Raw genomic sequence first — 27000 nt, 5'->3', positions numbered from 1 at the left:
ACAGATCTCATCTGAACCTCCCCTACATGGCTTCATGTGTTGAACTGAAGAAGCAAGCAGGAGCTGAGGGTCTAAAGAGACGGCTCAGTGGTTAAGAGTACTGACTGCTCTTCTAGAGGACCTGAGTTCAGTTGACAGCAACCACTTTGGTTGGTTCACAATGGCTAGTAAATTTGGGTCCCGGAATCTAACACCCTCTTCTGGTCTCTTTAGGACACACACACACACACACACACACACACACAGAGAGAGAGAGAGAGAGAGAGAGAGAGAGAGAGAGAACTAAAACAAAGCTTAGCAAGTGGACTCCCCATCTACATAGGGTTTATCTTGGAATGGATTCCAGTATTGTACTAATGAGCAAACAATACTGGCTGGAACCTTAGGGAGGCAGAAGCTGGGTGGGGTTCACAAACCAGATGTCTGCGTGCACAGACATGAGAAGCCTAGCTGAGAGGTGTTCAGAGCAAAAATGCAAAGCCCTGTGGGTAGAGGGAGGCTGGTGTGAGAAGATGAGGGGCTGAACCCCAAAGGGGGGAAGAGGCCTCCAGGGGTAGCAACAAAAAGGAGGAAACAGATGGTCAGCCTCTGGGCATTGCTGGTGGGCAGTGGGAGCCTCCACTGCGTTAGTCTGAGGTGGGCTGCAGGAGGCCTCAGAAGACCACTGAGCTTTGTGCTCAACAGTACTGTCCTCTGTAAGAACCTCTAGACCAGCACTTCTCAACCTGTGGGTCAGAACCCCTTGGGGTGGGTCAGACAACCCTTCCACAGGGGTTGCAATCAAAGTTTATGTTACAGTTCATAAGCATAGCAAAATTACAGTTATGACGTAGCAGTGAAAATAATTTTATGGTTGGGGGTCACAATTGAGGGAATGTGTTAAAGGGTTACACCATTAGGAAGATTGGGAACCAGTGTCCTAGACAGAAATCCTCCCCTATGGCCACAACTGTCTGCAGTCGACATGACACCTCCTTGAGGCCTCCTGGCTGTGGGATTCCAGCCTCCCCAGATTCCGGGCCTCCTTAATCCCTGTGTTAGCTTGGTGGCTTCTCTGGAGGCATCTGCTTAGCCACAGGGCTTTGAACATACAGTGTGCTTTCCAGAAAGTGTACGCTTAACTTGCACATCCCCAAGACTCTAGTGAGCCACCCGGTCACAAATGTGTGAGTTCACAGTCACAGTCACCCACCCACACCCTCTTCATGCCATCTTTACTGGACCTCTGCGGGTTTTTTTTTTCTATATTTATATGAGTACACTGTCACTGTACACTGTCACTGTCTCCAGACGCACCAGAAGAGGGCATCAGATCCCATTACAGATGGTTGTGAGCCACCATGTGGTTGCTGGGAATTGAACTCAGGACCTCTGGAAGAGCAGTCAGTGCTGTTAACCACTGAGCCATCTCTCCAGCCGCCAACTTCTGCATTCTCTAACCATGCTCACTACATAGCTAGGGAAGTCAATGCTCAGAGTTCAAGTAACTAGAAGTTTGGGATGTTCTTGGTCACAAGGGGTGGGCATCTGCAGGTGTCCTCTTCCCTTGGTGAATGCCGTGGAGATCGTGTTCTGATCCTCTGCTGTCAGGGCTGGAGCATTTGGGGACATGGGGGCAGCCTCAGTATGGGCTAGCTAAACAGCTAGTTAAGTACTTGAGAGCCTGAGGCACAAACCGGGCCACCAGGTTAGCAGGAACAGCTGTCACGGAGACAGACTCCGAGCTGTGTAGAGCAGGTCCTGTCTGCTACAGTAGTATCATTGTAGTAGGACCTACAGAGCACCTGAGTCTGCAGGGTCCCAGTCAGGCACCAAGGCCTGGACCCCAGCCGCTCTGCATTCCAAGGGTTGGGGACCACATCAGCATAGTGCTGAGGACACTGCCAGCTCGGGAACTGTCAGCTGTGTTCCCACAGCCTACTTGGGGTCACCGCCAGCAACAGATATGCATGGCAAGAGCACAGGGCAGCCTGCTTTTCTTTCTCCTTCCTTCCCGCATGCAGCCAGGGGTTTCAGAGGCTTCTGATGGGACCCACGCGGGATCCACACCATGAATTACAGTTGGACACTGCCATGTCCCCCCTGTGAGAGCAGTTTTCTGTTTGGTTGGGTTTTGTGGGTTGGTTTATTTAGGCTGTTCCTTTTTGGAGTGTGGGCTGGCACGCGGCACAGGCTCCTGACTAAAGCATAATAGTTTAACACCAAGATGTCCTTGTTTGGAGGGAAGGGTTCCTTTTTGTTTCTCCGATGGCCCCTCCACCTCAGCTCTCCATACAGCCCGAGTACCCAGCCTGAGGTCCCCTGATCTCCAACTGGGCTATCCGACTCAGCATGGCCTCATCCCATTTCACCACAGGTTTCTTATCCCCTGGGCCTGTCCAAAGCTCAGAAGTAACCTCCAAGGGAGAACTGTCTGGCTTGGCGACATGGAAATCGTAATCACTGGAAAGAGAGTGATTATACACTCTCTCAGTCACAGACCCCTTCAGAAAACAGGGTGGGAGACTAGAGAGATGGCTCAGAAATTAAGGGTACTGACTGCTCTTCCAAAGGACCTGAGTTCAATTCCCAGCACCTACACGGTGGCTCACAACCATATCCAATGGGATTCGGTGCCCTCTTCTGGTGTACAGACATGTGTTCAGATGAAGTGTGTGTGTGTGTGTGTGTGTGTGTGTGTGTGTGTGTGTGTGTGTGTGTACTCTGAGGACAGCTATATAGCCTTGTTCCAGAAGGAACTATATACAAGCCCTGAGCCCAAGTCCCCCAGACCTGTAGTTCAGCCTTTCTGTGGAGGCGGTGACTGGCAGTTGCCCTGTTTGCAACAGCAGCACTTCAGTGCTCAGTGATGCTTCCTATTGCCACTGAGGTGCTTAAAATACCCAACCACATCAGCAGACACCACTGACAAAGGTGCTCTTTCTGAGCATGCGCAGCTAAGGAATCCAGCTGGGCCTGGGCTGGGCTGGAGAGGTGACTCGGTGGTTAAGAGCACTGGCTGCTTTGCGAAAGAGCCCAGCTTGATTCCCAGCACCCACATGGCAGTTCACAGCCAACTGTAACTTCAGTCTGGGGATCCAGAGCCGTCTTCTGGTGTCTGTGGACACTGCATTCAGAGACATACATGCAGATAAACACCCATACACAAAAAAGAAAAGTAAATCGCAAAAAGAAAACAGGAAGAACTTGTGTATTGTACGTGGGTCTCACAGCTACTGCTTGTGTTCCAGCATCTGCTGTAAGCCACCATCTGTGAAGTAAAGAGTAGAGTTGATGGCGGGGTGCTGATTGATGGCGGGTACTGATTGATGGCGGGGTGCTGATTGATGGCGGGTACTGACTGATGGCGGGGTGCTGATTGATGGCGGGGTGCTGATTGATGGCCAGGGTGCTGATTGATGGCGGGGGGTGCTGATTGATGGCGGGGTACTGATAGATGGCGGGGTGCTGATTGATGGCGGGGTGCTGATTGATGGCGGGGTGCTGATAGATGGCGGGTGCTGATTGATGGCGGGGTGCTGATTGATGGCGGGTGCTGATTGATGACTGGCATGCCGATGGCCAGGGTGCAGGGCTTCAACTGCAGAAACAAGACAGCTCTCCTGGGTGACTTAAACAATGGATACTTGCCGGTGGCGGTGGTGGCACATACCTTTAACCCTAGCACTCCAGATCTTGGAGTTCAAGGCCAGCGTGGTCTACATAGTTAAGTTCCAGGACTGCCAGGGCTACACAGAGAGGTCCTATCTTGAAAACCAAAACCAACCAACCAACCGTCACCGCCAGCACCACCAACACTAACAAAAAGACCAGTGATACTTCCTAAAGCTTTAGGGGCTAGAAGTCCAAGTTCACAGTGTTAGCAAGTTAGCTTCTGATGAAGGCTTCCTTCCTGGTTTTGTTTTGGCTTTTTATTTTATGGTTATTGTTTTCTGATAGCTGCCTCCTCACTGTGTCCCAGAGGAAAGAGGGGAAGAGAGATTAATCACTAGGGCCTCACACTCATCATCAAAACCTAGTTGTCTCCCAAAGCGCTCTCTCCAAATACCATCACAGCCAGGGGTTGGAGCTTCAGTGTCTGGCTATGGTGGGGACACAGCTCCGTCCGTAGCATGGAGTGAGACCAGCTGAGTACTGATGGGTTGAACACCTTCATCGTTTACCTCCATGGCTCAACACTGGCCAGGTTCCCCATAAGCCCACCCCTCGGCACATGGCCTGATGTCTGGCTGCTTTCAGATGTGTTCTCTGAACAAAAGGAGGGCTGCAGGATCCCAGAGCAAGGGTCCCTGATAACCTCACCCAGAACCCAATTCAGTGACCGGGAGCTTTGTCCTAAGGTCTCTATGGCTCAGAGACCTGCAAATAGCTCCTTGCTGCTTACACCCTTGCTTCTAGTCCTCCATTCCTGTGCCCACCCCAGCCCCATACTCCCTGGGCAAGGCCATGGACCTCTTTGCACTCGAGGCCGCTGTGACGGGAGGAGAGTAGTTTGATCGAGGACCCAGCACACAGGATCCAGGAGACAGTAGGGCTGCCAGTCATATCAAAGTGAAAATGGCCTCAAAGGAAGGCTTGGTGGGGCAGTCACTAGAGGGCCCACTGGGTTCAAGTAGGGTCTGGGGTTGATGCTAGGGTGTGAAGGGCTGCACTGGTGTCTGATAAGGGTGGGATCATCCAGTCTTGAACAAAGCTGCATGGAAACAGAGCCCTGCTTTTGAAGGACGCTTCTACAGTGGGAAGGACTGGTGGGGCAAGGGTAGAGGCAGTGGATGGAGGACGTTTGGGGCAGGGTAGGTGGAACGATGTCCTCTCCGTGGGTAGAAATGGTACAGAGAGAGGATAAAGGTGGAATCAGAGTGGGAAAGGAGTCTGGAGCTCAGGGAAGAGTTGTGACAAGGAGGCCTAAAATGGCAGCATTTGGGGATAGAAGAGAAGTAGTTAAGAACAAAGTCCTTGGAACGTCCCAGGATGCTGAAAGGCTGAAATGAGACGGGAAGCAGATCCAAACCCACGAAGGGATGGCCAGGGGGCCAAAATCACTGCTTCCCAGTGAGGAATGGTGCAAGTCAGACCAGTGAGCGCAGCAGGGGCTTGAAAGGAGTGGCCACCAACCAGACCAGGGGATCGACCAGGCTCACCAGCCATTCAAGGCAGCCAGGTCAGCCATCGAACTGATCTAGGCCTGGGGACTAGGTGAGGAGGAGGAAGTGACCAGGGTGGTGTCCTGGAGAGAAAGGCTTCTCACGTGGAGCGAGTGGAGAGTGGGAACGGTGGATGCTTGAACCAACAGTATTTACAACCAGAGATCCTATACCGGACACATTGTCTGGAACTGTCACCAGTAAGTCTAAGAAATGTATCTGGAAGTAGCCGGAGAAGACCCTACCCAGCTCCCAGGTCAAACAGGAGCGTGCTGTGGCACAGAGAGGGAAACATGCTGGTGCAGGTTTTGGACGTGGTGATTGGATGTCAGGTTTGGGGTGAGGAGTAGGAATGTGTAAGGCCCTCCTTACCCTCGCTGTGTCCTCCTTGCGCAGGGTTCGTGGGTCCCCAAGAAAGAGCCTTATGCCCGGGAGATGCTGGCGATCTCCTTCATCTCTGCGGTCAACCGCAAACGGAAGAAGCGGCGGGAGGCGCGGGGCCTGGGTAGCAGCACCGACGATGACTCCGAGCAGGAGGCGCACAAGGCTGCGGTGGGGACTCAGGAGCCACCCGAGGGGCAGCTGCCAGGACCCGCAGCCGAGGAAGCTCCCGGTCGCCTCAGCCCCTCGACAGCACCGGACGAGCGGCCTGCGGCGGACACGCGCTCCATCGTCTCGGGCTACTCCACCCTGTCCACCATGGACCGTAGCGTGTGCTCGGGCACCGGCGGGCGGCGCGCAGGCGCGGGCGACGAGGCGGACGACGAACGCAGTGAGCTGAGCCACGTGGAGACGGACACGGAGGGTGGCGCTGGCCCCGGGGGGCGCCTGGCGCGCCGGCCGTCCTTCAGCTCACACCATCTTATGCCATGCGACACTCTGGCGCGCCGTCGCCTGTCTCGCAGTCGCGCGGATGCCGAGGGTCCGGGCACGGGTACGGCCCGGGCGGGTCCCCGCGGTCCAGAGCCGCTGGGCTCGGCGTCATCCAGCAGCCAGGAGTCGCTGAGGCCCCGGCGCCGCTCCGGTACTCGGCTCGCGACGCTGCGTGGAAGCCCTGCGGCTGCGGCTGCGTGGCACCGCCGGCGACATGCTGGCCGTTCGGCTGGGCGCCCACTGTCGCCGAGACAGCGGCGGCGTCGGGCAGCTGGCGCCGCCACACGGTGGTGGTACAGAGCCCACTAACCGACCTCAACTTCAACGAGTGGAAGGAGCTGGGCGGAGGGGGACCTCCAGAGTCCTCTGGCGTGCGACCGCACAGCGACAATAAGGACTCTGGCCTCAGCAGCCTGGAGTCCACCAAGGCACGGGCCTCTTCCGCCGCATCACTGCCATCGGGGGACCTAGGGGCCCTGCAGGGTCTGCCCGCACGCCGCTCAGCTGCCGCCCGCCTCCACCAGTGTCTGTGACACCCTCTCCGGTCCCGGGGCTGCAGGAGTCTCCGTGCCCCACTCAGCTGCCTCCAGTGCTGCGGAAGGTTGGGGGCGGGGTGTGAAGGGCGGTGCTGGTGCCGTGGGCGGGCATAGGAGAAGTCCGAGCTGGACCCAAGTGGGAGTCCTTAGGAGAGGGGAGGGGTTACGGGGAGTTATGTCCCTTGGATAAAGAACCGAGTGGCCCTTTTCTGTGAGTCCACCTAGGGACTCTTGGTGACTCATGCAGTGTGGGTGAACTACCCAGGTTTCATACAGAAGGAGAGATACAGGCTGGGTTTTGGGTCTATCCTCTGCCCCACCAACCCCATTAGTTCCTGGCAAAGGAGAGGGGGAGGATGAATGTCTGGGGAGCGGTTGGGTGTCCATGGAGAGGGGGCTTGTGTGTGTGTGTGAGTGTGTGTGTTTGTAGTCACAGTGCAAAGATGTTTGTTTCCAGTAGCAATTTCTACCCCAATCCCTTCTTTTCCGACAGACCCCAAGCCAGGACCCTGCCTTTGGTGCACACAGAAACCTTAGCCCCAAGCTTGTCAGGGCAGAGGGTGGGTTAAGGCCACTTCCACAGAGGCAGGACTGAACCCCACTACTACCCGAGTCGTTCCTCACATCCTCTAAGTCACCCCCTAAGCTCTTTGACCTGTGGACCTGCCTGCTTCCATTTTTTTTTTGGAGTGTCTAGGACCCCCTGCAGCTGGTGTCTCCTTGTTCACCCTGCTTCCTGCCCGTTTAGCATTCGGGCTCTCACCTTCAATCGGGAAGAAGTCTGTCCGGCACTGATGGATAGGGTCTCAGCCAGGCTGTTCCAGCAGGGTGGGTGGGACCCAGCTCCTCTTTCCCCACAGTGTAAATAAACCTAAAGCACTAGTCGCCCCTCTGCCCTCACTCATTCCAGGGGAGCCCCAGTGGGGTGACCTGCCCTACTGCCCAGGTCTGTCCATCTTTCTGGTTTATGCAAAGATTTGCTGTAAAGTCTCTCCCCTCCCTTTCACTGTAAATATTGTCTCTAATGTGTAACATATACAGAATTTATAAGGATTTTTAAAGCTGTTTTGCTCATTTTAAAAAGTGTTGTAACAGTGTTGGATAAAGCCCCCACGTCTGCATGGTTCCTCCACTGCGTTCTTGACACCTCTCTAGGCTATAACTAAGATCCCTGCTTCTGAAAGCCCTGTCGTAAAAGTACAGTCTATGTCTTGGAAATAAATGGCCGTCCTCAGGCATGAACCAGAGTCTCACTTGTTTGAATGGGGAGAGAAACAGTAGCACTGGGAGGGAGACATCTGAGGTACGTGTCCCAGCAGGCAGGGGAGCCTGGTGGAGTGGCAGGATGGAGGGGATCACTTCTCTCTGGTGGCTTTTTGTGTTCTGGGAGACTGGTCTGAAAGGAGAAAGGCACACAGGATGACACAGGATGACTGGTGTGCTGTCCCCACTCCCCCGGTCCCTACATCAGCAGCAGGCATCTGCGGGCAACACCTGCGGGCCAACTGTGGAAGGCTCCTCCTTTCTCAAGCCTTCAGAGTGGCCTCAGGCACTGACCCACAGGCAAGCAACTTGGCCAGCTGTCTCCACAGGCACCTTGGGCCTAGCAGCACTGTTAAGTGTGAGGCTGGCCCGTTTTCTCAAGCGTGTGTTATGGCTCTGAAGCAGCCCCCTACCCTTGTGTAAGCTCAGAACCCAAGTCTAGGGCGTTACCCTAAACCACTCCTCCAACACTCAGCTCGGTGTCACTGTGTCCTTTCTGGGGTGAGAAAGCTGAGGTCCTGAGGCAGGATGTGGCTTATCAAGGTCACCCTGTTACGTGGTAGATCCTGGGGGAAGCTACAGGGTTAGGGTGGGCCTCCCTCCTCACAGGGTGACCTTCTGCAGTCAGCAAGAGACTCTAAAGATGAGAAGGTCAAACGAAGATACTTCTAGATGAGAAAACATTTCTTTGCAGGCAGGAAGGGCCTTTGAGCTGAGGGAAACACACTAGATGGTAACTTGAACCCATACAAACAAGAGAATAAATATGGTGGAAGTGGGGAATAGAGGAACATTGTATTTTTCTTGTTTCTCTTTAAAAGACAGCTCACTGCACAAGGCAATAATTGCGAAACTGTTGTCCATAAAGCGTGATTTGAATCACACTCACCACACGAGGGAGGGGATGGATTACACTGGAGCAAACCTTTGAGTTTGTTTTTATTTTGTTTTAGTCAGGGTCTCACTATGTAGCCCTGGCTGGGCTGCAACTCAGTGTGTAGATCAGGCTGGCCTCAATTTATAGTTCTCCTGCCTCAGCCTCCCGAGTGCTGGAGATTTCGGATGCGTGCCACCATGCCTGGTTTATGGTTTGAATCTGAACGGTCTCCCGGTCTCCCGCTGGCTCAGATGTTGAGCTCTTGGTCCCCAACTCACTTTAGCACTGTTTTGAAGTGGGTGGGGCCTGCCTGCGGAAGAAGGTCACCAGAAGCCTTTGGAGGTCCTACTGCCCTGATTCCAGCAAGGTCTCTGTGTCTTCATCCAGCTGCACTGTCACTGTGTCCTCCAGCATGATGGACTAAAACTCCCTTGAAATTGTGACCCAAAATAAACCTTTTATTTACTAAGTTGTTTCTGTCAGGTATTTGGTCACAGCAATAAACAGAATACATTTTTAAAATGGAAGCTTAGAATAAAGAAACCATGTGGGCTGGAGAGGTGGCTCAGTGGCTAAGAGCACTGGCAGCTCTTCCAGAGGTCCTGGGGTTCGATTCCCAGCACCCACATGGCAGCTCATAAATGTCTGTAAGTACAGTTCCAGGAGATCCAACAGCCTCACAAAGCTGTGGATGCAGACAAAACACTAATGCAGGTAAGATAAAAGGATACATTTTAAAAAACCAAGCTAGGGGTTGGGGATTTAGCTCAGTGATAGAGCGCTTAGGCAAGCGCAAGGCCCTGGGTTCGATCCTCAGCTCCGAAAAAAAAAAAATCATAAAAAACCAAGCTAGATAGTTCAGAGGCTGGAGATATGGGGCTCAATTCCCAGGACCACCTAAGCTGGGTTGGGTGGTACACACCTGTCATCTCAACTATTGGGAGGTAAAGGCAGGGGGATGAGAAGTTCAGCATCAGCTTCTGTTACACAGAGAGTTTGAGGTCAGCCTCGCATATATAAGACCTCGACTCAAGGGCTGGAGAGATGGCTCAGTGGTTAGAGCACTGACTGCTCTTCCAGAGGTCCTGAGTTCAATTCCCAGCAACCACATGGTGGCTCACAACCATCTGTAATGGGAACTGATGCCCTCTTCTGGTGTGTCTGAAGACAGCTGCAGTGTACTTACATGAATAAAATAAACGTATCTTTAAAAAAAAAAGACCTCAACTCAAAAAATAAAGACACCAATATGGATATAGACGACCGAAAGTTGATGTGGAGAAAGAAACTAGAACCTTCTTAGGGACCTGGTGGGAACAGAACCCAGAGGTGCTCCTTCAGGACGGTGTCGCTGGGCCGGAAGACACTCTCAATCCGACCCTCAGAACCCACATAGAGGTCCGAGGAAGGCACTTAGTCCCTAAAGTTGTTCTCTGACTTCCACACACCCTGTGGCACACACGGCTGTCACCAGACATACGCTTGCTACCTGGACACCCATGTGCTATCCACCCGAAGCTGCACGGACACACAATCACAACTCTACGTAGTTCACACCCGCTGGAGAAGGAACGGGGCTCTCCCGCATGCCTCGGCACAGCTGCCTCTGCAAACACGGTGGCAGGAAAGAACCCAGGCTGCTGTGTGATTCCTTCCCTGGGAAGTTTGGGGGATCCCCCACAGGGGAAGGAGATGAGTAATTCCCTCGGGATGGGGTGTCACAGAGGAAGGAGCTGAAATGTGTGGTGAGAGTTGGGGGGGTCAGAGTTTTTTGTGGGTGTCGGAGATATTCTAAAATTAGAATGTTGTGCTGGCTGCACATCCACAAACAAACTATAGCCCACTGCGCTGTGGGTGTTAAATGGGAATTTCACGGCACGGGAAACACCGGAGTAAGTCGTAAAGGCGGGCAAGCACGCTTCACGCTCTGACTTTGTGCTCCTGTCCATAAAGTTTGCTGTTTCCTGAGAAATGTTTCTGTAGGAGCTATTAGTGTTGAGGGGGAGGAGTACACACACACACACACAACACACACACACACACACACACACACACACACACACACACCACTTTTCTGCCACAGGTGAGGTCATGGTTATCCGGCTCATCTAAAGTAGTTGGTGAGTGGCCAGTGGTCAGCATAGCACCCACTGGACGCAGGGAGTCTTAGGTTTCCTTCTGGACCATCATTTGGTATCGCTCCCAAGTCCCTGTTACTCCATTCTCCTCTCCTGAGACACTGGATTGTCACCCACAGCCATGAGAGCTGCAGCAACTGGGCAGGTCTTGGACGCTCGCCCACCAAAGAGCATTATTGCCCCGGCAGAGGGACAGCGTTCAATTCCCCGCACACACATGAGGCAGCTCATAACCACTGTTCCAGGGGATCCGGTACTCTCTTCTGACCTCCTCAGAAACCTTTACTCATACACACACTCCTCTCCTCACCCGAAACATAGACACTTAAATACAACATGCAAAAAGGTAAGAACCTTCCCCTCCCTGCCACAGCTCCTACAAGACATGAAATTTCCTGTTCTTGGCCCATGAGCCTGCCCATCGCACCTCCCCATCCCCCACCCCCGCCACTGTCTCTCCTTGAGTTACTTGGGTTTCATTTCTTTCCTAGAACCGGAAGGCTACTTTTCAGCCCAGCCCTGCCTTTGGCCTAGCTCCAGAGAGCTATATTTTGTTTGTTGGGTTGGTTGGTTTTGTTAAGACAGAGTCCCACAGCATAGCCTAGGCTGACTCAAGGACGCTCCCTGCACCAAGTCAAACAAAGCGTGAGCCCTGTCTGACTTTCATTTACTGGGAAAAGGTTTCTCCCTATAAACCAGACTGGCTCTAGAGCATCCTGCCTTAGCGCACATTCCCAATCCCCGGACGCTCAGGTTGTAGGCATGTTACTCATTTGGGGGGGTACATTATTGATTTACAGATTTTATTGGGGTGGGGCACAGCACGTGTGGGGTGAGAGGACAACTTGCAGGAGTCCGTGCTCTCCCGTGGGTTCTACCATTACTTGCCAAGCCATTTCTCTGTTCTCTTGAGACAGAGTCTCATGTATCCCAGGCTAGCCTCAAATTCACAATCTCCTTTAATTCCTAACGGTTCTTCTCCTGCATTCCAAGTGCTGGGCTCACAGGCTTACCTCCCACTCCCAACTCCACCCCTTTTTGTTGTTGATGATGATGACAGGGTCTCACTATGTAACCCTGGCAGTCTGGAACCAGCCATGTATACCAGGCTGGCCTCCGACTCAGGGATTCACCGTTATTGGGAAGTTTATGGTCAGGTTTTAAAATTCTGTATTCTGGGTGTGCAATATATATGGAGGGGGGAGGTACGTGTCTCTGATTGCTAACTCTTTTGAGACAGGGTCTCTCACTGAACCTGGAGTTTACCTGTTGGATAACCTGGCTGGCCAGGAGCTCTGAGGACCTGTCCCCAACACCCTCTCCTCCTACCGTAGGGTCACAGATCTGAACTGCCTGGGTTTTATATGCGTGGTGGAAATCCAAACTCTGGTCTTTATGTTTGTACAACAGGCACTCGACTGGCAGCCATCTCACCAGCTCTTCTGTTTTTTTAAAGAGGGGCTTTTAAGGGTTTTTTTGTTGTTGTTGTTTGTTCGTTTTTTGTTTTTGTTTGGTTTTTTTTCTGTTTTTGTTTTTGTTTTTAATGTATACATTATATAGCTTTCTGCCTGCATGTATGCCTGCAGGCCAGAAGAGGGCATCAGATCCCATTACAGATGGTTGTGAGCCACCATGTGGTTGCTGGGAATTGAACTCAGGACCTCTGGAAGAGCAGTCAGTGCTCTTAACCACTGAGCCATCTCTCCAGCCCCCATTCCCCATACTTATAGTCCCCAATCTGGGGACCCTAGGGCCTGGTCATCCTGGGCAGGTCCACATTGCCCATCAACACCATAGTTAAAGAGCTGTCTCTTTGTTCCAGTGCCTTCGGCCAGCCATAGTTTGTGGACGCCCACCCCCGTTTCCTGGTTGGCTCCTCTGTCACAGGCCACAGTTGGCCCTGGGGTTACCTAGGCACAGCAGCAAGGAGAGTCACTTGAAAGGATGAGGACTGTGCCTGGCATGACCTCTGGCAAGAGAGTGATGGCTAAATGTGTTCATTTTAAAATGGCAGGGGAGGGGATAAGAGGAGGGGTCAGTTGCTTCCTTGTTTTCCAGGAATACAACTGGAAACTGACAACAGGGCCTGTTGACATTCTAGAAGTCACAGGAATAGCCTCTAGGTAGACTGCAGTCTGACTCAGGGGCGATGGCTGGCGGTGACTCATGCAGCAGTGAGCAGCTTCTCAGGTTTGCTAGTGACCCTTAGAACAATGCTAAGGATTCCAAAAATGGCTGGGAGTCTGTAGCTTCAGGACCCTGCTACCCCATGGGACAGAGGTGACCAAGGACTGACTGGAAAATCTGGTAACACTAGGCCTCTGCCAAGAATATAGGAAGCCTCAGAGACAGAATGTGTGGGAACTGTGACAAGATCTTCAGAATTCTTAATTTTTGAAACCCCGAGCAGGACATGTGGCCCGTGCCTGCATACTGTGGTAGCAGGTACACTTCATGCTCGTGTCATGTATTTTGGGTGTTTCGTGTGAGTTCCTGTTAGTTCCAGAAGTCTGAGATGGAGTCAGGGGTCATCCCTCCCAGTGGGCCAGAGGCTGAAACCCAATATGGCAGTGCTCCAGGTAATCTGACCTTTAAGAACTAGCACTGGGACCAGGTGGAGCTGAAATCAAATTGTTTATAGATCTCTGGTTTTGTGACACAAGAAAGATGCCCAGGATCTCACTGGCGGTCATGGGGTCTTCTGTGACATCCAGTCCGGAGCTGACTCTTTAGAACCAATGGGATCAGCTGGACATAGCAACACATGCTTCTAATCCCACACCAGGGAGGCAGAGGCAGTGGATCTCTGAGTCAAGGCAAGTGGTCTACAGAGCCAGTTCCGGGACAGCCAGAGCTGCACAGAGAAACCCTGTCTCAAAAAATAAAAGAAAAAGATTTGCGGTGTCCTTCCCCATGGCATCAGGAATCAAGTGCCTTGGGTAATGCTAGCCCCATGCTTCCTGTCCTGTCTGTCCTTTCTCAGTGCCATGCCCACTGACTGAGCATGCTGGCTTCAGTGAGTCCCCGCCCTTCTGCCATTCCCCCCAATTCCTTCCATGTCCCAGTGAAATAACGAGACACAGCCCACAGGAAGAAGATCCAGGAGAGAAAAAAGAAACAAGTTTTATTAAAGCCCCAACACTCGGCTAGAAAAACCAAAAGGAAAGGGAAGAGAGCGGGAGGTAGGGAAGAAAAGAAGGACATTAAAAAAGAGACAGAAAACACAGCAACCCTTTCCATTTAAAAATTGTCAAGTTACACTGACAGAGGTCACAATATCCACAGAAGCCATCACTTCTACACCAACACAGGCCCTACGGGGTGGACGGGTGGGTGTGGAGCCGGGCTGGCCTTGGGGGACCCCACTTGGGACCTCACTCAAAGCCTTGGCCCCGAGGCCCCTAGGGAAACAGTATATTGTGGAAGGGGGCAGAGAGAACCCCCCCATGCGAGTAACACAGCACAGCGGGCAGGGGTGAGGGGACCAGGTACAGGGTCCCCGATGTGGCAGTTTCTCTTGTCAAGCACACACTGATGGACAGCGGCGAGGCGCATGCAGCTGGGGGCCTGGGGGCCAGGGGGCGGGGATTGACGTGCTGTGGGCTTTGAGAAGGCGGGGGGGGGCGGAGCTTGGGAGGGGAGCCGGGCGAGTGGTGCAGGGATGATGGAACGCGCGCACACACATGCACACGAGTACTCACACACACACAGAGGCTCTCTCGCACACCTGCCTGCACAACCATAAGCTAACGTTATCTGTACCCATCCATATGTGGGCCTCACAAGAACAGCCAGGCACGTCCACACACACATTACACATGTTCTTACTCCCAAGGCTCTCCTCACACAATCATGCTGTGATGTCCAGGCAGGTGATGTTCACATACATGTACAAGGCTTCCACATACAATATTAAGTTTGGCCTATGCACACACAATCCATGCATGTGCACACACAAGTTATGTAGGCTTGTGCCAGCGTGCACACACACGGGCTGCACACAAACCCACACAAATGCCTTCCAGGACACACATGCGCAGGAACCAAATCGAAGAACTAGAACTACGCAAATCCCACGGGCCTTGCCTGAGCTCGTGGGGCAGCCCCTACGTGGATGGTCACTTCCTCCGGCACCCCCTCTCTCCACGAAGGACACTCAACTCAGGACAATGACGGAGGGGCGCAGACTCAGGTCACAGGGCTGAGCGGGTGTGGGGGCAAGCAAAGAGTAGCAAGCAAAGAGAAATGGAGTGGAGGGGCCCTCCCCCCTCCCCTCCCAAGCCAGGGGTCTCTGTACAGCCGAATCAAACCAAACCGCTTCACGGGGACTACAGACACCAGGCCATACGCCTGTCCCCAGCCCCTCCCCTGCCAGACAGCGGCCAGGGAGAGTGTGCTGTGGTTTTCTTTTTTTTTTTTTTTCTTTTTTAAATATTTATATATATTTATATTACGTATATTATATATATAATATGTAAATATATTTTTAAAACAATATAAAATGTTAAGACACTTCACTTAAATGTAAAGAGTTACTTGCAATTAAAAGTAATTGCATCATTGTGAGGTCCTTTTTTTCTATTTTTTAGGGCTTTTTTTGTTTTTTTTATTTTGTTTTTTGTTTTTTGTTTTTTGTTTTTTTTCGTTGTTTTTTTCTGGGAGGGATCTTTTTTCTTCTTTTGTTATTTTTCAAAAAGGCTTGCTTGCCTTAGTACAAAAATGATTCGAAGCTAGAAAACAAGAGCAAACCAATAAAACAAAGAGAAAGAAATAAAAACGAACGAAATCAAAGAAAAGAAACACAACCCAGTTTTCCCTCCCTCCCCAAACAACAGCTGCCACTGGCTCTCCCCTGCTGGGCTCCAGGGTCTTGGGGTTCTGTCCCTTCAATGGTTCCTCTCTGTGCTTACTGTGGGACTAGTCCCAAGACCACATCTCTGTGCTTACTCTGCTTTGTGCTCCAAAGGGGACCCCTCCACCCTTCCAGCCCTCCCCGTAATCCTTTTCGCTCTGGCCCCTCTGTACTTGCTGGGGGCCAGGCCAGAATCAAGTCAGCCTCTCCCTTTGACTCCTGGACCCACGCAAAAGTCAGTCTGCCCTGTGCAGGACCCCTGCAAGGTATCCAGACTGGAGTACTAGCTGGCTCTTCTGCCTTGGGGACCCTCAAACACCTGACGAGTGGTCACCAGATCCCTACAGGCAAGTCACATCTCACCCCTTCCCTGAAAACCCTCAAATCATAGAGGCTGGCTGAAGGTCAAGTTGCTCCCCCTAGGGGTCAGAGACTTTACTGCACCCACCCATCCCTTCTCCCTGTATCCCTCAAAGCAGACCCTTCCCACCCTCCAAACATATTTCTAGGCCCTTCCATCTTCCCCACCCCACCCCCACAAAATAAGTTAATGGCATTTAAAGTGCTAAATTAGGGAACTAAAAGTACCAGATGCCCCTCTCAGGGTTGCCCTCTCCCAAGGCAGAACCCCAGGGGCAGGCTGTCCCCAGAAGCACCCTCCATAACAGGTGTCCTGGGGACCTCCTTCTATTTGTTGCTAGCACCAGCCGGACACTGAGCAGCAGTGAGCCAGCTTCTCCCCTGGCACCTAGTGTCCCCCCCACCCCCTTCCCTCCTCACACCCAGCCCTGGCCTCTTCTCTGGGAATCCCCTCCAGCTAGGCCTGCTTCCAGGCCCACCCTGGTTCGAAAGAAAAACCACAGGCCAGCAGCAGAGTTCTGTCTCTTCGAAGGCCGGACAGACAGTGGGGCGTCTCCAAGGCCAGGGTCTCCCTTGTCCATTGTCCAGCCTGACGCTGAGTCAGTCCTTGTCCATTTGTTCCTCCAGGAAGGAACCCAGTAAATGGGAGGGGGTCTCGCTCCGCTCCAAGTCTCCGTGGCTCAGAGTTTGTTCCAAGTGTTCTTGGGAAGTTAGGGGAGGTGGGAACTTTGGATGGACTTGGGGGTGGGGGGAAAGGGTGAAAGAGCAGAGGGGAAGAAGATGACAGGAAGTGGGCGGAGCAGAGGGGGAAATGACAGGAAGTGGGCGGAGCAGAGGCTGCTGGGGAACAGGAAGTGAGGGGACGTTGGTGTGTTTGGTTTTTAGCTTTCTCTTTTGCTCTTTTAAAAAGAAGAATGGGAAAAGGAAGATAATTAAAAATGAAATCGCTTAAAACCAAAAACACATTAAATAAATAAATTTTAAAAAAAAAAAAAAAAAGAAGGAGGAAAAGGGAAGATAGAGGCTTAAAAACCAAAAACACCAAGAGGAGATGAGAGAGCAGAGGGCCATGCCCCTGCAACCCTTCAGGCGTGAGAGTGAAGAGGGTAGAGCATGAAAGGAGGGACGATGGCAGGAATAAAGGAGGGGCAGGCTGGGGTGGTGGCATGAGGGGCTTCTAGAAGGAGATGGAAGAATTCCTTGCCCCAAAGGAAGTCAATACAGGGATGGAGGTTCTGGAACCAGAGGGTTTTTCTGAGACGGGGCTTGAGGTCTCATTCGGACCGCTCATCTCTTTAGATGGTTTAGTGGCCTGGAACAAAAACAGGGGTCAGGGGTCAGAGAGAGCATAGGAGAGCCTCCGTGCTGGCTCCTGGCTAAAGTGTTGAAAAATGGGGAAACTCCACAAGGCTGAGAGAAAGCTAACTGCAAAAGCGAGAACCCAGAGGGGCCGGGCAGCTGGAGAGGGCGCTCCTCTGAACTGGGGGAACGGGGCAGGGAAGTGTGTCAGCAGGGCACAAAGAAGATTAGGGGAGCCATGGGGTTGGATCAAAGGCCTGGAAAGCAGAGTGGGGTGTGGGTTCAGTCCATGGTTACTGAGAGAGGAAAGGCAGAAGACAGAAGAGACACCAGAGAGACCCAGCCCAGGACAGGCAGAAGGGACAGGGGGTGGGAGGGCAGGTGAGGGAGGGAGAAGAAGTGTATGGTTAGTAGCAACAGGGATGCATCTAAAGCCAGGATCAGATGGGTCAGTAGCTCAGCCCAGCGATAAAAGTCCCGTAATAAAAGTTCCGCTTCTGGCCCCTGTGGGAAACCAGTCCTCACCAGAAGGCCCCTGGTGTAAGCTGGAGTGAGCTAGCCCCATCTGGGAACAGGGAGTAGCCACCTGCCACCACCAGCATCCGTCCCTCCCAGTTCAGGGTCCCCATTGTGACCCTCCATGCTCATGCTCCCCACCTCCCCACCCCACCCCCGAAAGCCCCAAGTGCCCCTAAGGGTAACTGGAGACCATTCTCTGAGGCACAAGCTGTGCTCCCAGGCTAGTCTCCCAGTCAGAGCCCCCTGTGTGCACGCGTGCACACACTCTCCTTACTTCTTTTCTATTCGTCCCCCAGGTTTATTCTTTGGAACCATGGCCTCCAAAGTATGGCTTAAGAGCCACCTGTGTCATTTCCAGGGGACATTCTGTGGCATGCGTCACACAGCTGGAGTCCTTTCGGAGTCATCTTTACTTTTAGGGGGCATGTGCATTTTTAGCAGGTGTCATTACTGGGGGAGGGTGACACAAATCAGAAAGCCTCGAAGCCTGCAGCTATAACCAGCGACTCACCTAGAGTTCAGCCATCACTGTGATAAACGAACAGCCTTGATTAAAAAACACGGAACAAAAGGCTGGAGAGATGGCTTAGCGGTTGGGAGTACCGACTGCTCTTCCAGAGGACCCAGGATCAATTCTCACCACCCACAGGGCAGCTCACAATTGCCTGTGACGCTAGCTCTAAAGGACCTGACCCCGTCACACAGACGCACGTGCAGGAAAATCACCAACTGTCATACAATGAAAAAAAAAAAAAAAGCAAAACAAAAACCCTGATGTGACTATGTAATTCTTGAAAATCTGAGGCTAAGATAAGGATACAGCAAATTCCAGCCCAGCCTGGTCTATAGAATGAGTTCCAGGGCAGCCAAGGCTACACAGAGAAACCTGTCTCAAAAAACCAAAAAGAAAGAAAAGAGTGAAAAGAGAACCGAGTGGCCCCCAGAGACCTGCCCTCCAGAGGATCCTGACATCAAGCAGGCATCAAGTGGCCCATCTGTGACTCATAGGCTTCACTAAGCCGTAGCTGGCAGCCAATGCCTTCCCCTCAGAGTCTAAGCAAGCATATGGATTCAGTAGTGTCTCCTCTGCTGTGGCCCACGTCATCAGTCAGCGCCCTATCCCACAGCATTCTGTGTCCACCACCGCGGGCCAGGTATGATTCTGCTCTCCTTTGACCCCAGTAGTACCTAGTTCTGGAGACAAACTCATAAAATAGGCACGTAAGTGTCCTCTGCCACCTGCCGCCCACCCACCATCCCTTCTGCCACCTCCTTATCCTCTCCCACTTGAAGTTATTTCTCCAAGCTGGAGAGATGGCTCAGTGGTTAAGGGTGTCTGCTGCTCTTGTGAGGAGGACCTGGGTTCAGTTCCCAGCACCCCCACGCACGGCAGCTCACAGCCGCCTGTAACTCTAGACTGAGGGGTTCTCAAACCCTTTCTTGCACACACGTGCTGCACGGGTGCACATACGCTCACTCAGGCTCACGCACATGCCCGTTAATGGAATATTAACTTTGTCGGGGGGGGAGGGTGTGCCTTTAATCCCAGCACTCAGGAGGCAGAGGCAGGTGCATCTGAGTTCCAGGCCAGCCTGGTCTACAGAGAAAGTTCCAGGATAGCCTACACAGAGAAACTCTGTCTTGAACAAAACAAAATAAAACAAAACAAACAAAAAGCCAGCTTCCATCCATCTGGGGACACCCTGGCTGTAGCTCTACACAAGATTTGCTGAAGCAAAGGGAGCAGGTAAGGCTTCACTTGGCAACTCTATGCCACCCAGAGTCCCTGGCCTAGGGGTTTCTGTCACTTTCATGTCACCTGCCAATGGGCAGGTTTGGTGTGTTTGTTTTGTGGGTTTTTCTTTTTTTAAGATTTATTTTATGTATGTGCGTTTTGCCTGCATGTGTGCGTTTTGCACATGCCTGGTGCCCATGGAGTTCAGAAAAGGGGACCAGATCTCCTGCAACAGGAGCTACAGGTGGTTGTGAGCCACTATGTGGGTGCTGGGAATTGAACGGAGGTCCTCTGCAAGAGTAGCAACTGCTCTTCACCACTGAGCCATTCTCCAAGCCCTCCCTACACCATGGGTCTTGATTCTGATAAGAGAAGCAGAATTTCCCCCAGCTTTATGACAAGACAGAAGCCTCAGAGAGACTCAGCTCTCCTCCGGGAGAAGTGGGACACTTCTAGACCCGGAGGCCGTGGCAGCTGCTGCTAGACCATAGTGCATCTGGTCTTCAGGCTGTGGCAGGACACCTGTCCCTCCAGGCCCTGACTCACAGTTCCAAATGGGGTTAAGTTAAACTGGAGCCTCACACCCAGTTGGTTGCCTTAGCCAGGCCATTTCTGGTGCCGCCCAGAGACAGACAGGAACAGTGCTCTCCTGGAACCCCCTCAATTTCCCTGCAGCGTGCCTACAGCGCCAGCTACCATTAGTCTCTGGTCTCAGCATTGATGTAATTCCCTCAGCACTCTGGCAGGTACTGAACTACAGGCTCTTCACGAGAGCCATTAAAAGAGACAGAGTAAGTGGCTGACCTACAGAGGTTCCATAGCTTTGTGTCTACACCAAGCCCTTGATCCCTCACCTCACCCACCAGAGATCCTATAAACAACGTTCAAGGGCTCTTCCTGGCACCTCCAGGCCTCTGTCATGTCCGCTGGAATGCATGCCTGTCCCGGAATTGTCTTCCTATACTTGAGTCCCAGGTCCCCACCACTTCTCAGGGACTCCCCACCATGTCTAGTTCTCTTAATCTCATTGGCATCAGAGCTTCAAGGCCAGGTCTGTGCCACAGGCCTTTCATCCCACCTACTTAGGCTGCTGAGGCAGAATCTAAGCCAAGGTCTGACTGGGAAACTGAGTCAGAGTTTGTCTTAGGGACACACGCAGTGGCCGGAGCATGTGTTCACGCCGATGGGAGCCAGCTGTATAGGCTGGACAGCCATGACGAGATTCAAGCTAGGGTTTGTGGGCATAGACTTTCATCTGCTGTGTGTGAGCATTCATCAGAGATGCATTTTAGAAAGTCCTCACAGGTCTTAGAAAACCGGTAAGAGAAAACGGCAGCCACAGATGACCTCAGGAGACCACACATTTTGGTAGTGACACTGCATTGGTTTTGTTTTCTAGGTTTTTGTTTTGTTTTTCTACAGTGCTAGGGGATCAAATCCAGGGCCTCCCCCTCCTAGACAGGCAATCCTCCACTGAGCCAAACCTCCCCACATCGATTCCTTTATTGTTTTCTTTATTTAAAAAAAAATTTTTTTTTCCTAAGAAGCATGTCTCTCGCTTTGTCAGAAAGCAGAGAGACCCTGGCCACAGCACATGCGAAGAGGAGTGGACGGCAAAGGACAATGGGGTGGGAATGGGGCCCGTCCTGGGTTGGGGAGGGGCAGGAAGGACCCAGTGGAGTCCAGGAGCTGTGGGGTTTAGGGGCTGGGTGGTGCTTCCTGAGGGGCCTACACCTGGGGCCACTCTATAGACGATAGAAGAGCTGGGATCACTGACAGAGAGGGGCTGGAGGTGAGTTCACTCAGTGGCCAGGCAGGCCAGGTATGTGGTGACCTGGCTGTGACACCCGATCTGGCTGGCAGGGTAGCTGGGTGGGTGTCCCCTTCCTCTCTCTCATAGATTCATATCCTCCTTCCCGAGGCTATGGAACCTTGGATTCTACCTCAGCATCCAAGGACCTGAGGCGGGAGGACAGAGGTCTCCAGTAGACTTTCCTTCACAGAAGACCATTCTTGGACCACGGGCGTACAAGAAGACGCTCTGTCTAGCTCAAAGTTTCATATGAACTTTCGAGGTTCAGAATGGACCCAGGATGGGGAGGGGCTGATGTGAGAGCAGGGGGTTTACCAAGCCAGGGAAGGGCTGCACAACGGCATAGATATGGGGGATTTTCTAAACAGCCACGGTACCCAGGAGGAAGAGGAAAGAGCTAGCATGGTCCTTGGAGGCCTTGCCACGCCCTGTAGGGAGCAGGGAAGGCTGAGGAGAAGGGTCAGGCCTGGAATGTATGGAGCTGACCCACAGGACAGCAGGTAGCAGGGCCTGGATTTTGAGGGAGCTACAAGACAGGGCAAGGGCAGGGATGTGTAGCTGCAGTGGTGGGTGGGGGATAGGAAGGGGTCCTGCCTGGGCAGAAGCAGACATATGCATGATAGAGTTCTGTCAGGTGTCAGATTCCCATCCCATCTCAGCCTCTTCACCTGTTCTACCTCAGACTGCTGTGAAACAGGCACCGGATGTGCCTGACACGAGTAAATACCCCATTAGCTATCAGCTGGTTTTCTGGCCATGAAATGAGGGGACCCCCACCACCACCATCCCAGACAAGAAGTCCTTACCCATTTCAGTCACAGAAAAGAACTGGGGGAATGGGTCTCACTGGGTGAGTCTGGGGACCACGAACAAGTGGGGGCTGAGGAAGAAAAGCTGGGGGGCAACTGAATGCTTGTCTCCCTAGGAGCCAGAAGGTAGACAAGGCCTTGCCCAGGGCTATCTGTGGCCTACGGTGGAAGGGGTTTTAAGAAAGCTAAGTCTCCGTCTTAGCTCTAATGTCATTTGCTCTACAGGACAGGGAAGTCTCTCTCCTGCTATGAGCTGACCCTCATGGCCAGCCTGGGCCATCCCTAACCTTATACGCCAGAGCTTTGGATTTCTATCTGGACAGAACAAGGCCTACCTGGAACCCCAAGCAGGCCTGGCACTAAGAGCTCCTCAGGAGAGGTTTTGAACTGAGCATGAGCACTGAGGGGCTCTCAATAGCTGTTACAACCAGGGCCCTCCTCTAGTCTGACCCGGCAGATCTCACGAGCAGGCTCCAGGGCTCTTAAGTAGCATGTGTGAATTCTGTCAACTCCAAACTACAAATCCAAGCGGGTTGTTACGTCTGCGGGATTCTGAGCACACCGGATGGGCGTTGCAGGCTGTGCGCCCCGACCCGTCACCGAAATGTGCCTGCTGAAAGCTTCTTCCTAAACTGAGAGTTGAAAAAACTGTGCAAAGCAGGGGGGGGGGAGCCCTGCACAGGGGCAGAGGTAAGATGGCTGTGTGGCAGGCTTTAGAAGGGACCCAACCACTGGGGCAGGAAGTGAATCTGTACAGGGACAGGCCCTGCACAAGGAAGGGGGTGAGGCTCCTCTAATGCTGAGTAGGAGACTGGCTGTGAGTCCAGAGACTCGTGTCTATATACCAGATCCAAAGCACTAGGCCCGCGAGGAGGAAAAAAATGGAGAGAATCAGAAGAATCAGAACTATCTTAAGACAGCGGCATATAGCAGAGCCTTGGTGTATGGCCCTCCAGGGGCCTGGGTGCCTGGTATTCCACCCTCACCTGCTGCTGGGCCTGGATCCTCATGTATTCCGTTCGTTGCTTGCCGTGTTTGCCTTTATCAGGGCTGCCAGCTGGACCCTGGGCCGCCTTCAGCCGAGAGGCTCCGGGAGTCACCACCTTCATGGGTGGCACGCTGCCACCACCACTCTGTGGAAAGAGAGACAGGGCTGGGGTGGGACAGTCCTGTGTGGAACTCTAAGCACAGGGGAGGGGGTCTCTGGGGTTAGGACCTCCTTAAGGAGGTTCTTGGAGGCCTGGAGATCCCTCCCTGACTCTACGTAACCACACAAGATTTAAGTCCCCTCTGAGTCCAGGTTCAAGGCTTCCCTGCAGGAGATGAACAGGCCCTGTCCTGGCTAAGAGCTCATTTATGACTTTTCCAGAGTGGTGCAGGGGCAGCTGGTACCTTCCTGGGGAGTTGCTTCTAAGGGAAGGCCCTAGGACCCCTCAGTTACCAGCAAAGGATTCCATCCTGATCCAGGAGACACAGTTGGAATAGGGGACGGGGGTCTCTAATAAGAGAGCATCCCTAGGCCCACCCACCCCCAGAGTAGGAGGTAACAAGAGAAGTCTCCTCCAGAGATGAGCACATCTACCTCCTACAGTTACCCCCTCATATATAGCCCTTCCCCAGGGGGAAACCCAGAGGCGCAAGCAGAGAAATGACAGGGACAGAAAGAGACAGAGACAGGAAGGGGGGAAGGGGTGGAGAAGAGGAGAAAGCTTTATTCTCTGGCTTACAGAGAGCAGATAGGGACAGAGCCCCCTTGGTTCATGCCTGAGCAGGAGAGCTGAGTCCTGGGTGGGCCGGCTTCCCGGCCGCCCCTGGCTCTGCCCATGGGCCTTGGCCTGGACGAAGGCTCCCAGAGCATGGTAGGCTGAAATATAGACAATAGGATGAGGGAGGTGGGCAGTGCTCCTGTGGCCCTGCTCCCCAACTCTGCAAGCCCAGAGGCTGGAGCAGGAAGACAGCAGGGGAGAGGAGGGGAGTAGCAGCCACCTGGGGGTGGGGATGTAGGGATTGGGGGCTGCCTGGACACGGCATAGTCGATTTGGCGCCCATCTCGCTCAGGGTGGTCTCTAGTTCCTGGAGTGTCTCCTCCAGGCTGTCCATCCGTAGCAGGGCAGCATCCTGCTCTGTGCAGCCTGAGCTGATGCCCCGCGGTCCCCTACTGCAAGCTTGAATGTCACATACAGAGTTCTGAGGGGTCTCTTCCAAGTGGGTCTCAACAGGAAAAGTCTTCTGAGTCTCATCCGGAGATGGTTCCCGGAGACAGAGAACTCTGGCTTCTGTACTGTGCGAGCTCTGTAGAACTGCTGGTTCCTTTCCGGACACTGAGCTGCTCCTGGGCCAGAGTACTTCCGTTGCTAGTCCCAGCAAGGCCTGTGGGCCATTCCAAGTCTTCCCACTGCCAGCCAGGGTCCGGGGTCTTGGTGTGGGGACTGCCTGGGGACCCAGTTCCTCTAAGGTGATCTCTGGCAGAGTGGGAGAGCTGGAAGTGCATTCCGTCAGGATGATCTGGGGGACACAGAAGACCCTGGGCCCTGAGGCAGCCTGCAGGGACAGAAAACGAGGAAGAATGTGACCCCTTGCAGGAGGAATCCTGAGCTGGGACGAGGCTGAGACAGATGAGCCCACTCCCTTCCTCTCCCAGATGGAGAAACTGAGTCAAGGAACATCCTGACGATGTCACCCAATACTGGAGACAAAGCTGAGCCTAGAGTGCAGGTGTCTTTCCATCCCTCGTAATCCGTAGCCTCCTGCTTCCTACAGAAGCACAAGAGTGTGTTCCTTCCCCACTACCGGGGTTAAACTTGGGTGCAAATCTTGGGCTTCATCGCAGGCACTACAGAACAGTAATCGGGCTGTGTGGCAAGTTAGACGAATCAACGAGGACGCTCTATTAAGTGTCTGCTATCATTTGAGCAAATACAAGCTACTGGTTGAACTGAATGAAATAACCAAGGCTTCAGCTGCGTGAGCAGAGAGCAAGCAGATCCCGGTCTCCACCTCATTGATGGGCCATCGTCCTCACCTTGGGCTCCTGGTTTCACTCCTGCGAGCCCTTCCCCTGTGAACTCAGCTTTGAAGGGGTGGAGCTTGGCCGTGGCCAGTTCCTTGAGTAATGCTCCAGCGAGGCACCCATTTCTGTGTGAGCACCTTGGCTCTGACTCTGGCCAAGGCCCAGAGGCCTCAAGGGCCCTGTGAACCCGAGTGAATTCTGCCTGAACTCTAAGTACCAGCCCATGTTAGACATTATAGCCTATGTCTTCACCTTCAATGCTTTCTGTAATTCATAAAACGACTGTCACTCTCCCGGTCCCCACTTCACAGGTGAGGCGTAGCTCGCGACTCACACCTTGCCAGCCAGTTAGTAGTAGAGCCAGGATTCGAACCCAGATAGCCTGAGTTCAAGTCCAGTGCTCTTTTTGCTAGACAAGCTCAGTACCCCCTCCTCCACCTCCCAAGGCAAACCACCCAGCCCCCACCACTGCTTACCTGGAAGTGGGGTGCACACAGGGTAGGCAGGGAGGGCCCCGGTTCCACAGGCTCCTCTGCCCGACAGCATCTCAGGATGCAGAGGGGAAGCCAGGGAAAGGGCCTTGCCTGCTGGGTCCCCTCATAACTGAGCCTCAGAACCAGAAAGGAGCAGAGCTGGGTGCTGAGGACAAAGCCAGTCAGGAAGTGTCCCTTTCACACTGCTCAGTCCCTCCCCTGAAGACTCCTGGGGCTGCACACAGCACTGTCCACCATCTGATGCCCTGTCTGCTCCCCTGCCAGGTAACCAAAGACCACCAGGCCTCAAGCTGGGCCGCAATGCTGGTGGCCATCATGGACCCCACTGTGGGCTGGGAAGAACCACACAGGGAAGAGGAGGGGATGTGTGTGCACGCACGAGAAGTTGAGAACGGAGGTCCTCTTACCCCACCTGGCAGGGCAGAGGGAGAGATGCCCAGACCTTTCTCCACCCCTCCTCAAGCACAGGCCCCTGGAGTGCAGACAGCAGGCCCACCCGCCATGTTCCCCCAAGGAAATAAGTGCAGCAGGACAGCAGCAAGGGCTGGTTAGAGAGAAGAACATCTCGATGCTGAAGAGAAAACCAGCAGCCAAGGAAGGCCATGGCTTCTCTCATTCCAAGCTCCCTGACCACGTTGGCAGCGGCGGCGGCGGCAAGAATGGTCACAGGGCAGGGAGAGGTTTAGGAAAGCCATCTCCCTGTCTGTCCTTGACTCCCCAGTGCAAGGCATAGATTCCAGTGGGAGAAGCAGGGCCCCTTCCCTGGCGTGTGCAGCAGAGCGGGGAATATAAGGCAGGTATCAGGCAAGCTCAGATTGAGCCGGACCCTACGTCAGTTTCTGAACAAGGTCCAAATTCCAATCTTGGCCCCAAGACAGCTCACAGGCTGTGGATCCAGCCTAAACTCAGGCTGTTAATGGGAACAAAAGAGCCAGACAGAAGCTGGCTTGTAAGAGAACTCCTGGGTCACACCAAATACCCAGGTTGCAGTCTCCAAGGAGGACCCTCAGGAAACCTTGGGGAGGGACAGTTGTGCACCCCCCTTGGCGTGTGCAGGAGGGTGAGTCCACGGGCGTGAAGCTGGGGCTGTGACAGAGGGGCTGGCGTGGGCGGCGTGGGTGGCAGGTTAGCGTGAGAGATGCGGAAAGAAAGCTGTGGTGGAACAGGCAGAGAGAGCCGTGAGAGGTGCAGGGAGGCCCGTTACCTTCCGTGGGAAGCCCAGAGCTGAGCCCCCAGGGGACCCCATGTCCTGGGGGGACAGCAAGGTGGGGATCGGCT

At 53.3% G+C, this 27000-nt stretch overlaps 2 protein-coding genes across 2 annotated transcripts in view; one reads left to right on the top strand and one right to left on the bottom strand.

Moving 5' to 3' along the window:
• Arhgap23 (Rho GTPase activating protein 23) overlaps positions 1–6581 on the top strand; it is a 53937-nt gene extending 47356 nt beyond the window's left edge. Inside the window, 4 exon segments of the mRNA XM_032911803.1 lie at positions 5541–6151; positions 6153–6247; positions 6250–6282; positions 6285–6581. Coding sequence (XP_032767694.1) covers positions 5541–6151; positions 6153–6247; positions 6250–6282; positions 6285–6550 — 1005 coding nt within the window. The 3' untranslated portion in view covers positions 6551–6581.
• Positions 6582–17072: 10491 nt separating this feature from the next.
• The window catches only part of Srcin1 (SRC kinase signaling inhibitor 1), a 62226-nt gene continuing 52298 nt past the window's right edge, over positions 17073–27000 (bottom strand). The window contains exons 19-20 of the mRNA XM_032912101.1: positions 23205–23351; positions 17073–17355 (exon numbers count right to left, since the gene is read on the bottom strand). Of these exons, the coding sequence (XP_032767992.1) occupies positions 17221–17355; positions 23205–23351 (282 nt within the window). The 3' untranslated portion in view covers positions 17073–17220. The remainder of the gene's footprint in view (positions 17356–23204; positions 23352–27000) is intronic.

The sequence above is a fragment of the Rattus rattus genome, chromosome 9 (genome assembly GCF_011064425.1).
Source record: "Rattus rattus isolate New Zealand chromosome 9, Rrattus_CSIRO_v1, whole genome shotgun sequence".
Taxonomy (NCBI): Eukaryota; Metazoa; Chordata; class Mammalia; order Rodentia; family Muridae; genus Rattus; species Rattus rattus.
The sequence above is the reverse complement of the archived record's forward strand: the minus strand, read 5'-3'. Positions and strand labels throughout refer to the sequence as shown.